At 40.4% G+C, this 20219-nt stretch overlaps 1 protein-coding gene across 1 annotated transcript in view; it reads right to left on the reverse strand.

Moving 5' to 3' along the window:
• Window positions 1–20219, reverse strand: part of MTUS1 (microtubule associated scaffold protein 1) — a 103694-nt gene that overhangs the window by 29168 nt on the left and 54307 nt on the right. The window contains 1 exon segment of the mRNA XM_082608644.1: window positions 7272–7486. Within this exon segment, the coding sequence (XP_082464770.1) occupies window positions 7272–7486 (215 nt within the window).

Genomic DNA, 20219 nt, shown 5'->3' on the forward strand with positions numbered 1-20219 from the left:
GGTTTTTACCTTTTACTTTGTAATAGTCTCTCACGGAAGAGCTAGGGAAGTTAACGATACACCAGCGCTGTCCTGGACAGTTACCAGTGACTGGAATTTAAGGGACACTTTCTCAATGAGTACAGTTTGGCCCCAATGATATTCTAAATGCCTGATTTTTAAAACGTAGTATTAGGTTGTTCTGAAATCACAAATCAGTCAGTCCATTTTTTAAAAAGTGAACAAGCAATGAGTTTTCTAAAGTATCAGCAAGTTTAGTCACTCGAGTGACAGGAGACCCAGAAGACTTTTGCTAGATACACGCAAGCAGTCCTGTAACACATTCGGTGACCTTGCTTAAAATTCACTCTTTTCTTAGAGCTAAATCCTTAATAGAAGGAAAAGCTGGCAAGAAGTTAAATCACTTTTCAAATTTACGGAAATCCTTAAATATGGAAAATTGAAAAGTTAAGTTGGTGTAAAGTTTCCAGGAGTGATTCTGTGAACTTTTACAGCCTATCACAAGTATCTACAAGGCAGTCTTTTTGCTTATTAAAGGGACTTTGTGGACAAGCAATTTCAGTACAGTTGAAATCCAAGGTTGGTTGAATCCCTGATGTGGAACCTGGGATGTGGGCATGGAGGACCAACTGTACTCCGTCACTTTATATGAGGGCCTTGAGCATCCACGGATTCTGGTACCTGCTGTTGGGCTGGGGGGGCGTCCTGGAATCAGTCCCCACAGGTACCAAGGGCCGACTGTACGCATGGGGACACTGCCCCCAGCTCCACTGCACTCAGCCTTCCTCAGTGCCCAGAAGCCATCGATGTCTTCCAACCTCTGTCCATCCCAGTGGCAGCCACAGGAAAACCATGGGATCCTTTTGGACTCTTCCTTGTCTAATGGGTTGTGCCACAGTCGGTCAGTTCTCCCCTGCTAATGTGTCTTGAATCCACTGCACTTTTTCTGTTAGTGATGCCTCCACCCTAGTCCTCATCCTCGCCAACCCCATTCCTGAACTATGGAAAGCCTCCCTCCACACTATTTTGCAGAGGATTGGTAGGTTTTTATCCCATATTCTGGGTACAAACAAATGCCCTTGCTCAGCAAGAGTCTTCCATTGAGTGCATAAAACATAAACTTCCATGCACCTCAATCATCCAGCCCCTGTTTAGACTCCCTACTCCTCTTCTGTCCAAGTCATGCTTGTCATGCATGTCCCACCTCCACAAGCTGGAAGGCCTGGTCTTCTGTACCTGACCCATTCTATAAGCCTTCAGGGAATACTAACTGTCAATCATAGATACTACTCCCTTCCCCCACACACCTAGACAGGACATTTATCCTTCTGAATTGGTTGGCAATTTATTACTCAGTACCAACTTACCAAGTACCATTCCAGATGCTGGGGGAAATATGGAAAAAATTTAAGACATGGTTCCTGCTTCAAGAAGCTTGAAACCTAGGTAGAACTAAGACATCCAGGCCCAATAACTCAAGGCAGATGACCTCATCTGAGGGGAAGCAGTACAGGACAATGGAAAAACCAAGGGCTTTAAATAGGGCTTTAAAAAACCAAGGGCTTTAAATTTCACATAGGATTTAAAAATCCTATGTGAAATGCTGACCACAGTGCCCATATCCTAATAGGCACATACTCAGTGTTACTTTCTACCTGACTCTCCTGGTAGCTTGCCCTTTAAGATCTTTACCCTTTCTTTGTAGATGACAAAATGCATTTGTCACTTAGATACTGACTGCCTGTTTCTTTTTGTTTAGCTGCTCCTATATCAGTGTTTCTGTCTTAGATGATAAACTCTTTATGGTCCAGATAACAAGTTTATTTAATTTTCTTTGTATTGTAACATGCAGAGTTCCACACAATGCGAAGAAAAGAAAAAAAAAAAAAGAGGGAGGTGGGAATCTGGTTGGGAAAAATGCTTTTGTACTCATACATTAAATATATAAAGTGCTCCAAGAAAAAAATGGACTCACCATAATTTAATTAGGAGTCCCTGGGACACAGGCACTTAGTCTCCGGCTGTCATCCCATCACTGAGCCTCAATTTGCTAGCTTGGGAGAGTGTCAAAAGCACAGGGGATTTTGCAGGGAAGAGCCACGTCGCATGGCTCAGATGTATGCTCTCTCTGATCTTCTCCATCCCCACTACCACACGATGAATCGTGTCCACTTTTTTTTTGGTCTGAGACATTTTTATCCATAGACTGCTAGTGTCATTCAAAATTCATCTTTGTTCAGGTGCTACTTTAGGTTAGGTTCCACTAGCAAAAACAGAATTGGAGGCACACTGAATAACTGGTCAGAGGTTGGGTTGAGGTACCCAGAAACTCTCATGAAGAAATTGGGATCACTACCATCAACACTGTCTGGCACTTGGTTTGCCTGCACAGAACACTGTACAACCATGCAAGGATAAACCAAGAATCAGAACTAAAACTAACAACAGTGTGTCCTCTGAGAAATAGGAAGTGTGGTATTGGTTTCCAGATTCATGAGACATGCATTAGAACTTCTGCTCTGTAATGAATGATGTCTACCACTAAAGTGGTAAAGTTGTAGGGTTTTTTTATTTTTTGTTTGTTTTTTTTTGCGGTATGCGGGCCTCTCACTGTTGTGGCCTCTCCCGTCGCAGAGCACAGGCTCCGGACGCGCAGGTTCAGCGGCCATGGCTCACGGGCCCAGCCGCTCCACGGCATGTGGGATCTTCCCGGACCGGGGCACGAACCCGTGTCCCCTGCATCAGCAGGCAGACTCTCAACCACTGCGCCACCAGGGAAGCCCAAGTTGTAGTTATTAAATAGACTTGCAACAAAAGGATAAGTGACAGTTCCAGGATTCTCTATAATCAACGATTTTTACCTGTAATTTAATGCTCTGAAACGGTTTAGGAAAAATGAGCAATAACGAGATATATATGTATATATAGATCAGTATAGATCTACAATCTATATCTACATATCTATATATCAATCACTTCTATAACGGGTATGAGAGAACCAAAGGGTTAAGTAAAAATTTTGAAAAAATTGCTTAACTTTTCCTTGGTCATATCTTTCCTTTCCAACTGTTTTTTAACAGTTCCCCGTACACATTAGGCCATCAGTAAATATTTGCTGATTGATTATAAAGAGCTAGAAAAGAGCAAAGAACATTTACATAAAGACTTTATATGTTCATCTTACATCTGGGATTCCGTCCTCTTTATTGATCCATTTGTTCATTGAGATACACACTGCGTATCTATTATGTACAAGGCACTGCCATAGCACCTGGGGTGGCTTCCTAAGAAAGCACCAGAAACAGATCCAGCTCTCAGTGAGCTGTCTTAAAAAGTAAAAACAACTTCGAAATGGTTACCTACTAGGTAGAGAGTGACAGAGAAATATAAGTGCTCCTAGAATACAGAGAGAAGATAAAACATAGAGCTAGAAGGACCAGGAAAGTCTTCATAAAAGAGGGTGTTTTTGAGCTGAATTTTAAGAAATTCAACAGAATCACAGTTACATGGGCATTAGGATCCAAACTGGGTGTAAGATGAAATTCACATGCGATACAAGAAACCATGAAACTCATTAAGAGTCTGCCCTGCAGTGGACTGAAGCATCTCTCAGTGTGCCCGACCCAGTGAAATATTTTCTCTAGTGTTGGACCAAATCTTTCTCCAATTGATCACCTGATAAAATGTTTGGTTTGTGTTTAGGGGCCAAGTCGTATGGAAGGAAAGTATCTTTAAACACTAGGACCACATGCAGCGTGGAAGGGTCATGCCACATGGGGTACCAAGGGACTGAGAATACAGCTGAAGCAAGACTCCTTTGTCCACCTCACATCCACTCCTGGGCCTTTGCTCACTGACAGGCATGGAAGGCAGGACGGTCTCATCTATTTAATTTGCATTTTTAACTTGGGCGGTTTGTATAATGAATCCAAGTCAATTAAATCCAGGTAGTAATGCGATGCTAATATAAGAAAGATCTGAACACGTAGGTACTAGGGAGAAGGGTGGTAGCCCAATAATGGTATTTGAGCAAAAGATGAAAAAGTACAGGAAGTTTACAGGGGATTCTGAGTTCATAGTGTCCTAGACCTGGGTTCAAGTCCTGGTCCTCCTCTTATCAGCCATCTGATGATAAGATAGTCAAGTACTTAACAGCTCTATGCCTCAATTTTCTTATTTTGTAAACTCCAACTTGCGTTTTGGAGAGGATTTTATTAAGTAAGAATGTCTGGTACTTGGTAAATATTCAACAAATGTTAAAGCCCTCTTGCTTCTCCTTTACCTTCCTGATTATACAGCTGGAGCATACCGGCAGTGAGGGGAAGGTTAAAGGGGCAGTTGGTGCCAGATTACAGAGAGTCTTATATTCCAAGTTACACACCAGAGTCATCCAAGAGAAATATAATGTGAGCCATGTATGTAATTTTAATTTCCAAGTAGCCACATTTTTTAAAGATTAAATTAATTTGACTATATATATATATATATATATATATATATTTTTTTTTTTTTTTTTTTTTTTTTTTTTTGCGGTACGCGGGCCTCTCACTGTCGTGGCCTCTCCTGTTGCGGAGCACAGGCTCTGGATGCGCAGGCTCAGCGGTCATGGCTCACGGGCCCAGCCGCTCCACGGCATGTGGGATCTTCCCGGACCGGGGCACGAACCCATGTCCCCTGCATCGGCAGGCAGACTCTCAACCACTGCGCCACCAGGGAAACCCCAACAATATATTTTATTTAACCCAGTATGTCCAAATTATCATTTCAACATACAGTCAATAGAAAAGTTATTAATGAGATATTTCACATCCTTTTTTCATACCGTCTTCAAAATCTGTGTGTATTCTACACTTACCACATATCTCAGTTCAGCCTAGCTACACTTCAAATGCTCAATAGCTTCCTAAGGCTAGTGGCTACCATACTGGGCAAATCGGCTGTGGACAATGGAGAACCACTGAAGGTAATCAGTAGAGTGAAATGCTTTGGGATGCAGTGATTGGGATGGATTACAGAGGAGAAAAGTGCAAGCCTCAAGACTGGTTAAGAAGTTATTAACATAATCCAGGAGACAGTTATCCAGGGCTTGAACAAGGCTGGCATCAGTAGAGATAGAAAAGAGGAGATGAGGAAGGGGAGAAACACTGTGGGATGAGAACTCACCAAACTTGACTGCTTTCATGTGGGAGATAAAGGAGAGAAAAGAGTTGAACATGGGGTTGTTAGGCTAGAGATAGTAAAATAAATAATTGGTTTATCACTAAATAGACAAACTAATTGTTCCCTACATTTGACGTTATGTAGTTTCCAATTTAGCTTACTTGGTTACATAAACCAACTCTCAAAATTCCTTTCTTATATAATAAAGAAAAGCAAAAATACTGTATGCTACTGTAATTTAAAAACTAGGTAGGGACTTCCCTGGTGGCGCAGTGGTTGAGAGTCCGCCTGCCGATGCAGGGGACACGGGTTCGTGCCCCGGTCCGGGAAGATCCCACATGCCGTGGAGCGGCTAGGCCCGTGAGCCACAGCCGCTGAGCCTGCGCGTCCGGAGCCTGTGCTCCGCGACGGGAGAGGCCACAACAGTGAGAGGCCCGCATACCGCAAAAACAAAAACAAAACAAAACAAAAAACTAGGTAAATGTCTGCATCTCCCCCTCAAAAAAGTTCATTCGAACAAAGCTGTAAAATGTTCACCAAATACTGATTTAAACTGTCTGCTAGCTTAGCAGCTCGTCAAAGGCACAGACCAAGTCTCATTCACCTGCATCTCCCTTTGCCCCAGACGGCAACCACATCAGAGCAGCCTCTGTAAGAACTGAGTATAGGTTTGTTGGATTGAACTGAACTACAGAACAAGCAGATTGAACAGTATTCTTCTTGAGATGTCAGGTATCCTCATCGTTAAAACAGTGATTTAAAAATATCTAGAGAGCTCAAGCTACATTCTCAACCCAGTATTTCCCCTTAAATAATTATACTTTTTGTTGCTATGCCAGTAGCATACGTTCATGGAAACTTGGTTTTCTCAATGAATTTTAACTAATTCCTGAATGAACATCCTTGTAGAGTATCAGGGAAGAGTAAGTAAGCAAAGAAAATCTGTTTCATGTTTGTTGTACCACAAACTACTATAGGAACAGATGGAAATTCTGAAGACTCCCTAGACCACTACTGGGAGTTATCTCAGAAGTGTTCTTTGGGCTTCCCTGGTGGCGCAGTGGTTGGGAGTCCACCTGCCGATGCAGGGGACACGGGTTCGTGCCCCGGTCCGGGAGGATCCCACATGCCGCGGAGCGGCTGGGCCCGTGAGCCATGGCCGCTGAGCCTGCGCGTCCGGAGCCTGTGCTCCGCAACGGGAGAGGCCACAACAGTGAGAGGCCCGCGTACTGCAAAAAAAAAAAAAAAGTGTTCTTTGACCCATAAATATAATCAACCTCATTTTTCAAAGCATTAAGTTCAGTGTGATATGGAAAACTACATATAGTTAGATAAAAAATTAAGTGAAAAAAAAGTTAATGCTGTGAAATAAAATTCATATTTTATGGCAAGAAAACTTTAAACATAAAAAAATTTTCTCTGCCCTTTGGCCTCCTCTCTCCCTTCTACTGTGCATTGTGTATCTGCATTATACATGGACCAGACCTCCCCCATCAGGAGAAATACCTGCTCAACCATAAAGAGCAACACTCCCCCAGCACCAAGCCAACTCCTTAAAGATAACATTCCCTCTAGACTTGTAAGGGGTCACATGACCAACCACTTTGTACTTGCAGATCTGGATTGTGTAAACTGTCAATAATGTTTCGCCCTCTGTCTCAAAAAACGTATACATAACTGTGCCTTGACTTCTAAGGGGTGGAGCAATTCTCAGAGCTTTCTGAGATGCTGTTCCCAGGTTAAAATCCTCAATTTGGCTCAAATAAAATTTTGCATTTCTTTCTTAGATCGACTGATTAATTTTTTTTAATTGGCAATGCTAATATAGTCTAGAGGTATACAGAAGTTTAAGAGGCAATTACGTTTTCACTGTTTTTGGTCTAACAGACCCCAGAGGAGAAAGAGAAGTACTAAGAAACGTTTCAATCCCAGATTTCTAGAGAGTGACTCAGGTATCCAGTGAGTTGACAAAAGCATAATTGGGTGAATTATATATGATCTTACCAATCATTAACTTAAAGATATTCACAAGACAGGAGCATGAGCATTGCCCATCCCCCCGCCTGCCCCTACCTTAGTGAGAAGGCTGTTTAGAGGGTACACATCCTTACCTCAGACAGTAGGTGCTGAATCACAACTGTTAATGCTTCGAACTTGGTATTACCATGGGAAAGAAGCTCCTTGAGCTGCAGGATAAATCCACTTTGGTTTTCACATTTTGTTTTATACTGAGCCAACTCAAGTGTTTTTTCTGAGGAGAGCACATCTGGAGATGTCTGTGTCTGGATACATAAACTTCTGGGACTCTTCTGTCTGCACTTTTCAACTGCAAAAGGAATGAATATAGGTAGGAAAATATGTGACTTTAATTTTTTATAACTACCACCATCTGGCTTCACAAACAACTAGAGAAGCCACAGAAATGCACTTAAGTTATGTTTACATAAGGAAAGCATATGGATGAGAACAGGGATTAATCAAGTATCAAGATTTCTGGAACTCAGAAACACAGACGATGGCTTTAATTCTGACATAAGTTATATATGGGGCAGAGAATTAGGGGCCTGAAACAAACAGATTTACCAATCCAGAAGCATGAAAATTGCGTGCAAAATAACGTTGATTTCATAGTTTCTAGTTTTCCAGGTAAATTGGTACAGAAATCTGTCTGTGACAAAAACCCTGACTGTCCATTCTGATCACACAGGCTGAAAAACAACACACGAATGATTGGACTTTAAATGCCTTTCCCTCTTCTTATACGTTTCTTACTAACTTCCTGTCCTCTCCCTGCTGATGGCCTGGTCCTTACAAAGATTTATACTCTAAATGAATCACTTCCTAATTCCCGATAAATCACCACATATACATTGAAAATCTACTCATATTTAACACCTGATCTTTAAATTCATTGCTAAGAGTATTATACTCTTTAAAAATTTTTTAAATTTTATATTAGAGTTAATTTACAATGTTGTGTCAGTTTCAGGTGCACAGCAAAGTGATTCAGTAAGAGTATTAATACTCTTGACTACACTCTTCCGTTTTCTATCAAATACAAGCTTTGTTGTTTCTTTTCCCCCTTCAAGTGGTAATATGGCTTCAAAAAATTTTATTTTAAAGCACACGCTAGTACTCCAAATCCATTTAAGATGCCATGCTAAGTGATTTCTCACTTTCTGTCATGGTGCCCTGGGAATTACTCTATTTCACATAAAAAAACAGTTCAATTTTGGAACCATTCCAAATGTCTCAGTCACTTTAAATGTCAAACAGAATTGGAAAAACAGGAAACAAGCTGCTTAGCTTCTTAAAATAAATAGGCTGAATAACCAAAACAAATCTAAATCTAGGGGAAAAAAAGACAAGAAACTAAAAAAATAAATGTTTCCTTATTCTCAAAGTCATTCCCTGTGGTATCCACATTCTATGGTGACAAACAAACCTAAGACAATTTTATAAACAGTAATTATTTTCTCCAGTTTTTTAGACGGAAGAAAACAGCGATTTCTTGAAGGAAAACGAAACCTCAGTATTCATGTTCCAAGAAACAATGGCAAAATACACTCAGTATATTCTTTAAGTTAAAAAAACAAACAAACAAAACAGGAAAAGGGCTCTCATTTTCTATGGTAGGTTCCCATGGTTAAACAACTCAATATTTGTATTAATACTTGATAATTCTCAGTTCTAAAATGACTAAAATATTTATTGTGTTTTAAAAATACTTAAAGAGAAGGGAAAGCAGGCATTAGTTTTTGTTAGGAATCATTATTCACTGCTTAGCAATAATTGCCACTTCCAAAGCAGACAGAGACATAACCAATTTCACAGTCGTAACATTAAAGTCCTGAAAGGAGAACTTTATAGAGTCACGTACGGATGAAAAATAATCTAAATATTTTACAATTTATCCAAATATCTGAGATTAGTATTCCTCTATGTCATTTTCTAAAATTTAAAATGTTCCCAAGGACTTCCCCTGGTGGTCCAGTGGTCAAGACTCTGCGCTTCCACTGCAGAGGGCGCGGGTTCGATCTCCGATCAGGGAATTAAGATCCCACATGCCGCACAGCGCGGCCAAAAAATAAAATAAACAAATAAACAAATAAAATGTTCCCAGGGATTATATTTGTCCTATAACATATAATAATTCTACTGTTTTACTGTTTATAGTGTTTTCTCACTTCCCCTCTCTGTGGTCCTCCCAGTAACCCCCCATAAGGAAGGTGAAGTTCCGGGATGTGATGGGCCTAGCCTGGGCACAGACAGCTTCTACAGGACAGACCCCAAGTCAGAACCTAGGCTTCTGTTCCCACCCATTCTGGAAAGTAGAGATGGGTGGGGATGTAATATATTACATAATTAAAAATTAACATTTATGCAATAATCTTAACAAAATGTTACTTTAATTCATCCAAGCACATTATCTGCTAACCATTCATTTCAATAATGAATATTATTGGATATTTACAGATAAATTTTTACGGGTAAATACCTACCAATATTTACGGATAAATACCTACCTTTTATATAGTGTTTTATATGATTTTATACAAACAGAAGAGCAAAAAACATCTCTTAACTCTTTGACCATCTAGAATTTCCTGCAACATATGTAGATAAGGTTCACTTTCCTGACCGATATCGCTGCTATATGTCCTACCAATACTGACTGAAATATGTATTCATTTATTATTCATTGCTCTGAAGTTACCATTTCTTGAATCCTTAAAAACCTTTCCATTCTCTTCCTAGAATTTCTATGTTAATCAATTTTATTATTTACCACAATATCAGTTTTTAAACTGTTAGGTTATAATTATTTACAAAATCTGAGAAATTAATCTTTTGTTTTGTTTTTTGTTTTTTTGCGGTATGCGGGCCTCCCACCGCTGTGGCCTCTCCTGCCGCGGAGCACAGGCCCCAGACGCACAGGCCCAGCGGCCATGGCTCACGGGCCCAGCCGCTCCGCGGCATGGGGGATCCTCCCGGACCGGGGCACGAACCCGTGTCCCCTGCATTGGCAGGCAGACTCTCAACCACTGTGCCACCAGGGAAGCCCGAAATGAATATTTTATATTAACATTTCTGGAGAAAACATTAAGTTTCTTGCCTACTTAGTGTCTCAGATGAATTTTAGTATTAACTAGTCATGTTCTAATAAGTTATTTCTAAGGAAATATATTAAATTAAATGTAAGTTAACTCATTAAGCATTGTTTTTTACACTCACATTCAGAATACAGGTATTCTTTTTGTAACACCAAAATTTTTTTCCTTCAAATTATCTCTTATGCCAAAGTCGGGCAGCAGCTAAGTATTTATGTTTGGTTCCTTTATAAACTAAAACATTTTTACTGGATTATCCAGACTTTTTTTTTTTGCGGTACGCAGGCCTCTCACTGTTGTGGCCTCTCCCGTTGTGGAGCATAGGCTCCGGATGCGCAGGCTCAGCGGCCATGGCTCACGGGCCCAGCCGCTCCACGGCATGTGGGATCTTCCCGGACCGGGCACGAACCTGTGTCCCCTGCATTGGCAGGCGGACTCTCAACCACTGCGCCACCAGGGAAGCCCTATCCAGACTTTTTGAATTTACAAGTCTACGGAAATTATTTGCTTAGTAATATTGTTTGGCTAAACTCCTTGATTATATGTATATAATATACCTTCCTTTATCTGTTTTTCTTATTGAATGGTTAATTCCACCTCTAGCGTTATTTTAAAGATAAGTCTCTCTATCCTTTCTTGGTTTAAAGATATTAACTCTAGTGTTTCTCCATGGACATAAAGTCGATTTTAAAATAATATATTTACATAATGTTAAGAATCTGTCAATACTTTTTGAAAAAGTGTATAAAAATTGTAAAAAATAAGTGTTGAATTAGTCCTCTGAAACCATTATGACGGTTTTTATTTTACTTCAATAAATTTAGTAAAGGCTCTTCTTATGCAATTGTGGCTTCAAATTCCTGAGACAAACTTTTTTTTTTACCATCTGAAATGTAATTTGACATGTTTTTATTGTGGTATAACTGACATATAACATTATATTAGTTTCAGGTGTGCAACATGATTCACTATTTGTATATACTGCGAAATGAGCACAATAAGTCTAGTTAACATCTGTCACCATACACAGTTACAAAATTTTATTCTTGTGATGAGAACAAGATATACTCTCTTAGCTACTTTGAAATATGCAATACAGAATTACCAGCTTTAGTCACCATGCTGTACATTACATCCCCATGACTTATTTATTTTATAACTAGAAGTTTGTACCTTTTGACCCCCTCCCATTTCATGCCTTGTCCCCCAGGCCCAACCAACACTTAGTTTTTTCAAATCTGTCAGTGCAACAGTGTAAGCTACTCCCCAGTTAGCTGCTGAGAATTCAGATGGCTTAGATCCACAAGTGAGTTAGTACCTATACATTTCCTTTATTACATTTTGGTTGCTTTAGCTTTTGGTAACAAAATGGCATTTGTGCTTATAAAAGTCCTATTCTCCACATTTTGTAACTGTTAACTGTGTCAAGGCATATCTATTTTTTGAAAGTTTAGAAAATTCTCTAGGACCTAATACTATATTAGGAACGCTGCTAAGATCACTCGAGAATGAACTTAAGCAGTTTTTTGCTAAGGTACACCCTGGAAAACATCAACTGTCCAAGTGTGATTGCATTCCAATCATGCATGTCTCCTGGTTCTTAGCTGCTTTCTCATTTGTGCTTTGACTGGTTACTGTTTCACCATCATTTGCGGTTAAGTGTTAGGGTGTGAACTCCATCTAACTAGAGAAGTAGGGGAGACAAAGCTATTGCTTCAGGAAAACTCAAGCTGTCAAGAAGACTCAAGATGGTACCAACTTCTTTTTCTCTCAGGCTTTCTTAATAGCTGGAGAATTAGAATTTCAAGAGTGGGGAATCTCACACATCAATATCAGTTCCTAAGTGTCCAGCCATGGAAACCCCAAACACCACACCTAGAACTCAAACACCACTCTGCCTCAGGAAGTAATAGAAATCAGCAGAAATCATCACGTACATCGCGATGCAGTTTTCAATGCTACCCACGAAGAATCTCATTCAAACATTTAAAACAATTCTGATGATGTCTGTCTGCATAGTGTCATATACCCAAATTGATGTTTGAGAACATAAAATTTGGTGATAAGCCTTCTCTAACACACCCTCACACAAACTGTTGGACTCACAGCTGGTAAGCAAGAATTTATTCTATCATGAATCCTACACAAGAGTAAAATAACACCTATAGAAGGGGTTTCATTGCAAACTTGTTTGCAAAGAAAAGATAAAAAAAACCCCAAATGTCCATAAGTAGAGGTCTGGTTAAATAAATGTATGGTACATTTATATAGTGAAATGTCACAGCTGTAACAGAACTAGGAAGCTCTCTGTGGTAAATAAAAAACATAGTGAAGAACAATGTAGATGATGTGCCCCCATTGTGTCAAGATGATGGGAATATAAATGCATTTTTTTGCTTATAAATTCATAACAAAACTATTGTATAATACATATGAAAGTACTAACAATGTTTACCTTTTCAGAGAAGGAAATAAGAACCAGATAGATATAGGTGTTCTAATGCATTTTAAAATATTTTTTAACCACAGGGTAAATACATTACCTATTCAAAATTAAAACGTAACATTTTTTAAAGATGGTTACAATGAATTCTGAGATTCAATCTTTAACACTTAACCATCAAGCAAACATACGTCAATCCATGTTTCTTCCATGGGGAATCTGGACAGAAGTCTAAATAACACAGCTTCTGTTGAATGTGAATTCTTAAAATAGATTTAGATGTCTTCAAATTTCAACCTAAGAGCAAATAAGCAAACAGACTGCACTCTACCTAGAGCTGGAAAAGCACACTGTGACCTCAATCTTCTGCTCCACATACTGTGCTCCCTGAGGACAAAATTGTACCACATGGTAGCTGACAACCACATGGTAGCTGATGACCACATGGTAGCTGATGACCCAGTTTGAGCATCTTTCCCTTCATCCTCACTCCTGGCCCAACGGAAGAACAGAGATGATGCAAAAATCTCCAGTGATGTTCAAAGCCCTAATGCTCATACATAGAGGACCTCATAATGCCAAAAAAGCAAGTTTCCCTTAAATTCTACAAAATTCATTATTTATAGGAAATTAGCTTAATATGAACCAAACTTTTCCCTTGTGTTCCATTTATTAACATGTTACTGTTTTGATAATGCAGCTGTATTTAAAACTATTAAATATTTTGCTTATTATACCTATTAACAGCCTGTCTAATTTCAAAGAATCAACTTACTCAGAAACCTTAAAATTAAATGTTAACTTCTGCATAGATTCGGATGCGCGTTGACTGGATAATTACCACTGCCATGTCTGGTCTGACCTTCCTGAGGTTCATCCCAATGAAACTGAAACCTCCATCAGGAAAATAAAAGTCCTGAATCCAAGACATTTGTTCACTTGAAAAATAGCTGGATAACACTGTTTACTGTCTTTGTTCTTTCTACTCAGAAACCTCAATTTAATAAAATTTAAAACTCGCCTAATGAAGTTATTTATCATCCTCTTAAAGAAAATAGTTGGGGAAAGAAGAATAAGCCCATGTTTCAGGCTCAAGTCACTCAGGCATATAGATCCCCACCTCAAGGCTAAACACAATTTTTGTGGAAGAGACTTAACAATTCAGACAGGGACTAACCTATTAGCTGCTGAGGACACATCCATCCTAAGGCAAAACCAGCCACTTTAATATTCGGAAATCCGATGGCTTTCCGAATATTAAAATCAAGTAAGAGACAAGACTTACTAGGAGAGCTTGCCTTAACTTGAATGAAACACAAAACTATACGTAGCATTCAGTAACCAATGTTTGCCTAGTGTGTTATGTGCCTATTGACTTATTATTCATTCACTCGCCAAATATTTATCAAAATCTACCATGTGGCTTTGCTGTGGGGCAGGTGGACCAGGCTCGTGTCTTGGGGGTGGTGGAAGCACGTAGAAGAAGGTGGTGGGGCTTCCCTGGTGGCGCAGTGGTTGAGAGTCCGCCTGCCAATGCAGGGGACATGGGTTCGTGCCCCGGTCCAGAAGGATCCCACATGCCGTGGAGTGGCTGGGCCCGTGAGCCATGGCCACTGAGCCTGCGCATCCAGAGCCTGTGCTCCACGACGGGAGAGGCTACAACAGTGAGGGGCCCGCGTACCGCAAAAAAAAAAAAAAAAAAAAAAAGAAGGTGGTATTTTACAAGGATGCATGAAGACACCTTGTTTCTATGGTATTAATCTCTTCCTGTTCGACTCGCACATATTCACCTATCTGTGAAGGGGACAGTCATTGGCTGTTATATGCTTTCTACTACATACTGCCTTGAAAACTAATGCTTGTGGGTTAATAAAATGTAAGTAATGAGCTAATGGGCTCTACCACCAGCCTGGACAGACAACTGATTCCCGTCTTTCTGCCTTAATCTGCACCTACACACCTAAAACCCTTCCTAGGGACACATCTTTACACAAGTTCTTCCCATCCGTGTTTCCTCAGGATTTGATGGGTATTTATGGGTGTTTACCCCGGGATATTCCATGACAAGAAAGCCTTAAACGTGAACTACCAGGAAATATGTGTTCTGATAAGTGGGAGTATCCAGTTATGAAACGATCACCCACATGACCACTGTACACTCAGTAAACGTCTGTTGGATGTGCTTCTAACACATTGGTTCTTGTTCTTAAGGAACTTTTTTCATGCAGCAGAGACAGAAACTTGCCATCACCAATGGCCATATGATGTGATAATTAGGTAACAGAATTATGTACACAGTGGGGTGAGAGTACAGGTGGAGAAACACCTAGATCTGGGGCTGTCAAGAAAGGGTTCTAGGGCTTCCCTGGTGGCGCAGTGGTTGAGAGTCCGCCTGCCGATGCAGGGGACACGGGTTCGTGCCCCGGTCCAGGAAGATCCCACGTGCCGCGGAGCGGCTGGGCCCGTGAGCCATGGCCGCTGAGCCTGCGCGTCCGGAGCCTGTGCTCCGCAACGGGAGAGGCCACAACAGTGAGAGGCCCGCGTACCACAAAATAAATAAATAAATTTAAAAAATATAAATAAATAAATAAATACATAAAAAAGAAAGGGTTCTAGAGACAGAGTTTGGATGGACATTTGCGTGTTTGGCAGACAGATAAACAGAAGAGGCCAGAAAACACCAAGGCATAGAGGTATGGGAGGCCCTGGAGGTCCTGGTATTCAGTGCTGACAGCAAAGCTCTCCTGAAATTAAAGTAAGATGACGTGGCTGGAAGCATAAACAGAGGCAAGACATGTGTGCTGTACAAGGTTTTCTCTCTCTCGTAGGAGACACAGAATGGTGCCAAGCAGGGGTCTGGAGACACAGTGAAAGAAGATCTGAGCTGGTGAGGAGAGTGGTCAGGAGGGAGGCCCAGGGAGGGGAACTGGTGGTCAGGGCAGTGAGAGCAGGCAGGAAATGATGAATGTGTTTATGAGGCAGAACAGGAAGACTTCTGGACCAGTTGGATCAAGAGGAATCCAGGATAAGTCACAGTTTCCAGCTTAGAGACAGCACACAGAGGAGGAGATGCGCACGTGGGAATTCAGAGAGGGCAGAGGGAGGGGGCGTGGGGCGTGGGACCCGGTGCGGAAGTGCACCGACATTCTCTAACACTCTGCGCCTTATTCTCCAAAGAGGCTCTATTCCAGCCTCACCTGCTCCATCACGCTTTCCAGACTGAATCGTCTGCAGGGACATTTTCCTGGGGAGCAAATCAGCTCTTTATTTCCCATTGTCCTGAATGCAGCCCCCAGCACAAGCCTATTAACACACTTTCCCAGCTTGATCAATTGAACTACGCACCCACAGAAATCTAGACAATCTTACCAAGATCTTTTTCTGAATTATTATTCAGTGTTGTATGAAAGGAGAAAGCACTCCCCCTGACAAGGATGGAAGAGGCCCTCAGGCCTGACAACAGGCACACAGTTAAGGCACTGAGAACTACTTCACGGCATCCAACCATCATTTTAAACAAACAAACGAACATGTTCGTGTTATCAATTATTAGCTTAAATTTATATAAACCTTTCCAGGGTTCCTTTCATTATGTGTTTGCTCTAGAAAAGTTAATAGTCATAATTAGGAGCCACATATAATATTTTTCTTTTTCTGGGTAGGTATGGCACTTGCTGACTATGGAACATTTCAAGCTCAGCAAAGCACAGTGTTTAGACTGTTAACATTACCCAAGCTAATTCTTTTGGCTGGGGAGGGGTGCTGTAGGACACCTATTAAAATTTTACAGTATTGTATTTTTGGAAGTGCTGCAATGATTTGTATTATATATAAAGTGGTTTTACTGTCTTAATTTCAAAAGCAGATTACAGAAGAGAAGGCATATTCATATTAAATACACCTATTTCAGGATAACTATTGCTTAGACAATTTTTCCTGCAAAACAATCCAAAATTGACCATAGACATTTTCCATGTGGCTGGCAGGGAATAAAGCAGATCTCTCATGTTCTTAAAATGGACTACTAACTGTAAAGAAAAGTTAATAGAAATTCATTACATTCAGAAATACTTTTAAGAAGGTATCACATCCGCCAATTTGTTGGCTTTCTAAATAATCTAAAAGTCCACCTTAATGTGCTAAAAGTTTATGGATTTGTGGGACTTCCCTAGTGGCACAATGGTTAAGAATCCGCCTGCCAATGCAGGGGACATGGGTTTGAGCCCTAGTCCAGGAAGATGCCACATGCTGCGGTCCACAACTAAGCCCGTGCGCCACAACTACTGAGCCTGCGCTCTAGAGACCAAGAGCCACAACTACTGAGTCCATGCACCCCAACTACTGAAGCCCTCACGCCTAGAGCCCATGCTCCGCAACAAGAGAAGCCACCACAATGAGAAGCCCGCGTACTGCAACGAAGAGTAGCCCCTGCTCACCACAACTAGAGAAAGCCCACGTGCAGCAATGAAGACCCAATGCAGCCAAAGATAAATAAATTAATTAAAAGAAAAAGATTAGAGTAAAAAAGATAGTTTATGGATTTGTTTCAGGACTAAAAGAGCATACTATAAAAATTTGCAAGTAATGCAATTTCATGCCTGTATCATTAAAAATTCTGCAGATGTCAAATGAGAATATTTTTACTTTAATCATCTAACAAGCAAAACTTTCATTATTTTAGTAGAGAAAAAATCTGAATTTTTATTTCAACTTAAAATAGGAAAAAGTAGCTTTTGTTATACTTGTTCACACTGTATATGAACAAATTGGGTAGGCCTTTTCTCAGAGCACAAGGAAAGGGATAAAATCTATACCCACCGGGGTTTCCCTGGTGGCGCAGTGGTTAAGAATCCGTCTGCCAATGCAGGAGACACAGATTCGAGCCCTGGTCCGGGAAGATCCCACATGCTTCAGAGCAAATAAGCCCGTGTGCCACAACTACCGAGCCTGCACTCTCTAGCCCACGAGCCACAACTACTGAGCCCACGAGCCACAACTACTGAAGCCCGCGCGCCTAGAGCTCATGCTCCGCAACAAGAGAAGCCACCGCAATGAGAAGCCCGCGTACTGCAATGAAGAGTAGCCTCCTCTCGCCACAACTAGAGAAAGCCCACGCGCAGCAACAAAGACCCAATGCAGCCAAAAATTAAAAAAAAAAAAAAAAAAAATATATATATATATTCCCACCCAGTTCACTGATGTGACTGAGGTGCTGTTTCACAAGACAGCAGCCCTGGAACTGGCTTTTTCCCCTTTGTTATTAAGCAAGTTACCTAAAATATTAAATGCTGGCCTTCATGTGGACTTTCATATTTTTGTTTTTGTCTTAACGATCATTTTGAATTAACCAATTTAATAGGTACCTAAAAAGATGCCTGGCATCACAAAGCCAAGAAGTGGTTTTGATTTCAGTGATGATGACATACACCAAGACGTCCCTTTTAATTTACCACATGGAAGAACACAGTGCCAAGAATAACATTCTGTCACCACTAGGAACCAACTCCAAAACAAAAACAAAAAGTCTACAAGGCCCTTCTTGCAGTATCTACTTCAAGCACATGTACCATTTTAGAATTTTAAAAACTATTTCTTCTGGACTTTTCCACCATGAGCTAGCCAGCTCAGGGGATGTCACCATTGTGCCAGCGAGGCCAGGCCCTGTGGGTCAGTGCTCCACAGCCACAGGTGGTGCCCCTAACCATCACAGCCGTGTGCAATCACATGCTCTTTGTCAAGCAGGGCCCCCAGCAAAGCAGCATGGCTGAAATAAGGCATGTGAAGACAAAAGACCTGGGGGAGGGGGGAGTCCCCAAAATGCACCAAAGCGGGTCAAAAATGTCCTTATTGCAAATTTAAGACAATAGACTATCCTTAATAGACAGTAGAAACAAAAATTAGAAAAGCTGGGCTTCCCTGGTGGCACAGTGGTTGAGAGGGACACGGGTTCGTGCCCCGGTCTGGGAAGATCCCACATGCCGCAGAGCGGCTGGGCCCGTGAGCCATGGCCGCTGAGCCTGCGTGTCTGGAGCCTGTGCTCCGCAGCGGGAGAGGCCACAACAGTGAGAGGCCTGCGTACCGCAAAAATAAAAAAAATTAGAATAGCCAATTAAAACATTCAACATTAGGAATTTCCATAACACAAACAATAAATAAAAAAAGAATGCCATTCTCAAAACATTAACCAGTTAAGGAAAAGCAATTTGAATGAGAGATGCCTAAAACTCAGGCCACCAGGGAACAATAGGTAAAAGCCTAGTCTCTCACCCCAAAGAAGGCTCTATTAGTCTTAATTTCCCCCAGAGCTATATAATTGATGCCTTTTATAAAGGACCCTCATGTACTAAAATAATCCAAAGTATTACTGTATCACCTAAGCCAAAAACAGAAAAGTGATGTTCAATTTTATACACATTTAAAACCACACCTGTTGTCTTTTTACCTAAGATAACAGTAATATGCATATACTATTAATAAAATACTATTTTTAGCTCTAGAACATGCTTTAGAGCTAATAAAAAGTATCGTAATCTATATTATTTCATGTATAGGGTGATTCTCTACTATCCAAAGCTCAGTTAACCCGAATATTTCAGTGGTTCTAATAAAATAAGCATTTACTATATATGTTTTACTCGCCTTATTCCTCCATTTTCTCCTCATGAAAAACACTGCTATACTTCCCATCCTAAATGCAACTCCAGGCTATAATGTATGGTTTATTTTCCATGTTTGTGTGAAAACAGACACTACATTAAAACACAATTTAGCACAGTAAGACTAGCTATCTGAAACTTGTGAGATTAAGATACACTTTCTCTTTCAACATCTAACTTTTAAAGACTTATCAAAAATATTATCCATTGTGAGTGAAAATTCATTTAACACATAACTGTTCTCTTAAATAGACTGCTACAACTAGGAAAGGGCACATTTTAATGTCATAGCAAAGCTGAAGCTGTAAGACTGCCATAGCTACATGAGCTCAGTATCAACATTTTTAGCATAATGCCATTCACAACAGCAGTTCTTAGTAAACGTTTATCAATGTGGCAAGAGCCCAGAGAAACTTTCAAGACTGCTTTCAAGGAAGCTAAAAAGAAGAATGTGGATTCACAGTGAGATAACAAAGGGCTGGTGGAAGGCCACATCTCTCATCTGTTGTTCTTGAATTTGGTCCTTTTGATGTCTTTTGCATTCTACAAATGAGTGAATATTTTTAAACTTTTTACCAAAAAATTCTAATATATATAGTTTTTTATGAAAGCTTTCTAAAATGCTTTCGCTGGCTTCTATATTTTGCAATGTGAGAAGCACAAGAGAAATTAAGGTTTATTTAGCATCACCTTCATGCATGACTAGGATCCCCACCATAAATGCACTGCTAATATTTATCTTTTGTTAACACATTTTAAATATATAAAAACCACATAAGGTTGAGAACATTCTTTCTCAGTATAAGCATTATTTTGTAACTAAAAATTAATTCAAGAGATCAAAATCAA

This window comes from Mesoplodon mirus (genome assembly GCF_964341445.2).
Source record: "Mesoplodon mirus genome assembly, chromosome: 20".
In the NCBI taxonomy this organism is placed as follows: domain Eukaryota; kingdom Metazoa; phylum Chordata; class Mammalia; order Artiodactyla; family Ziphiidae; genus Mesoplodon; species Mesoplodon mirus.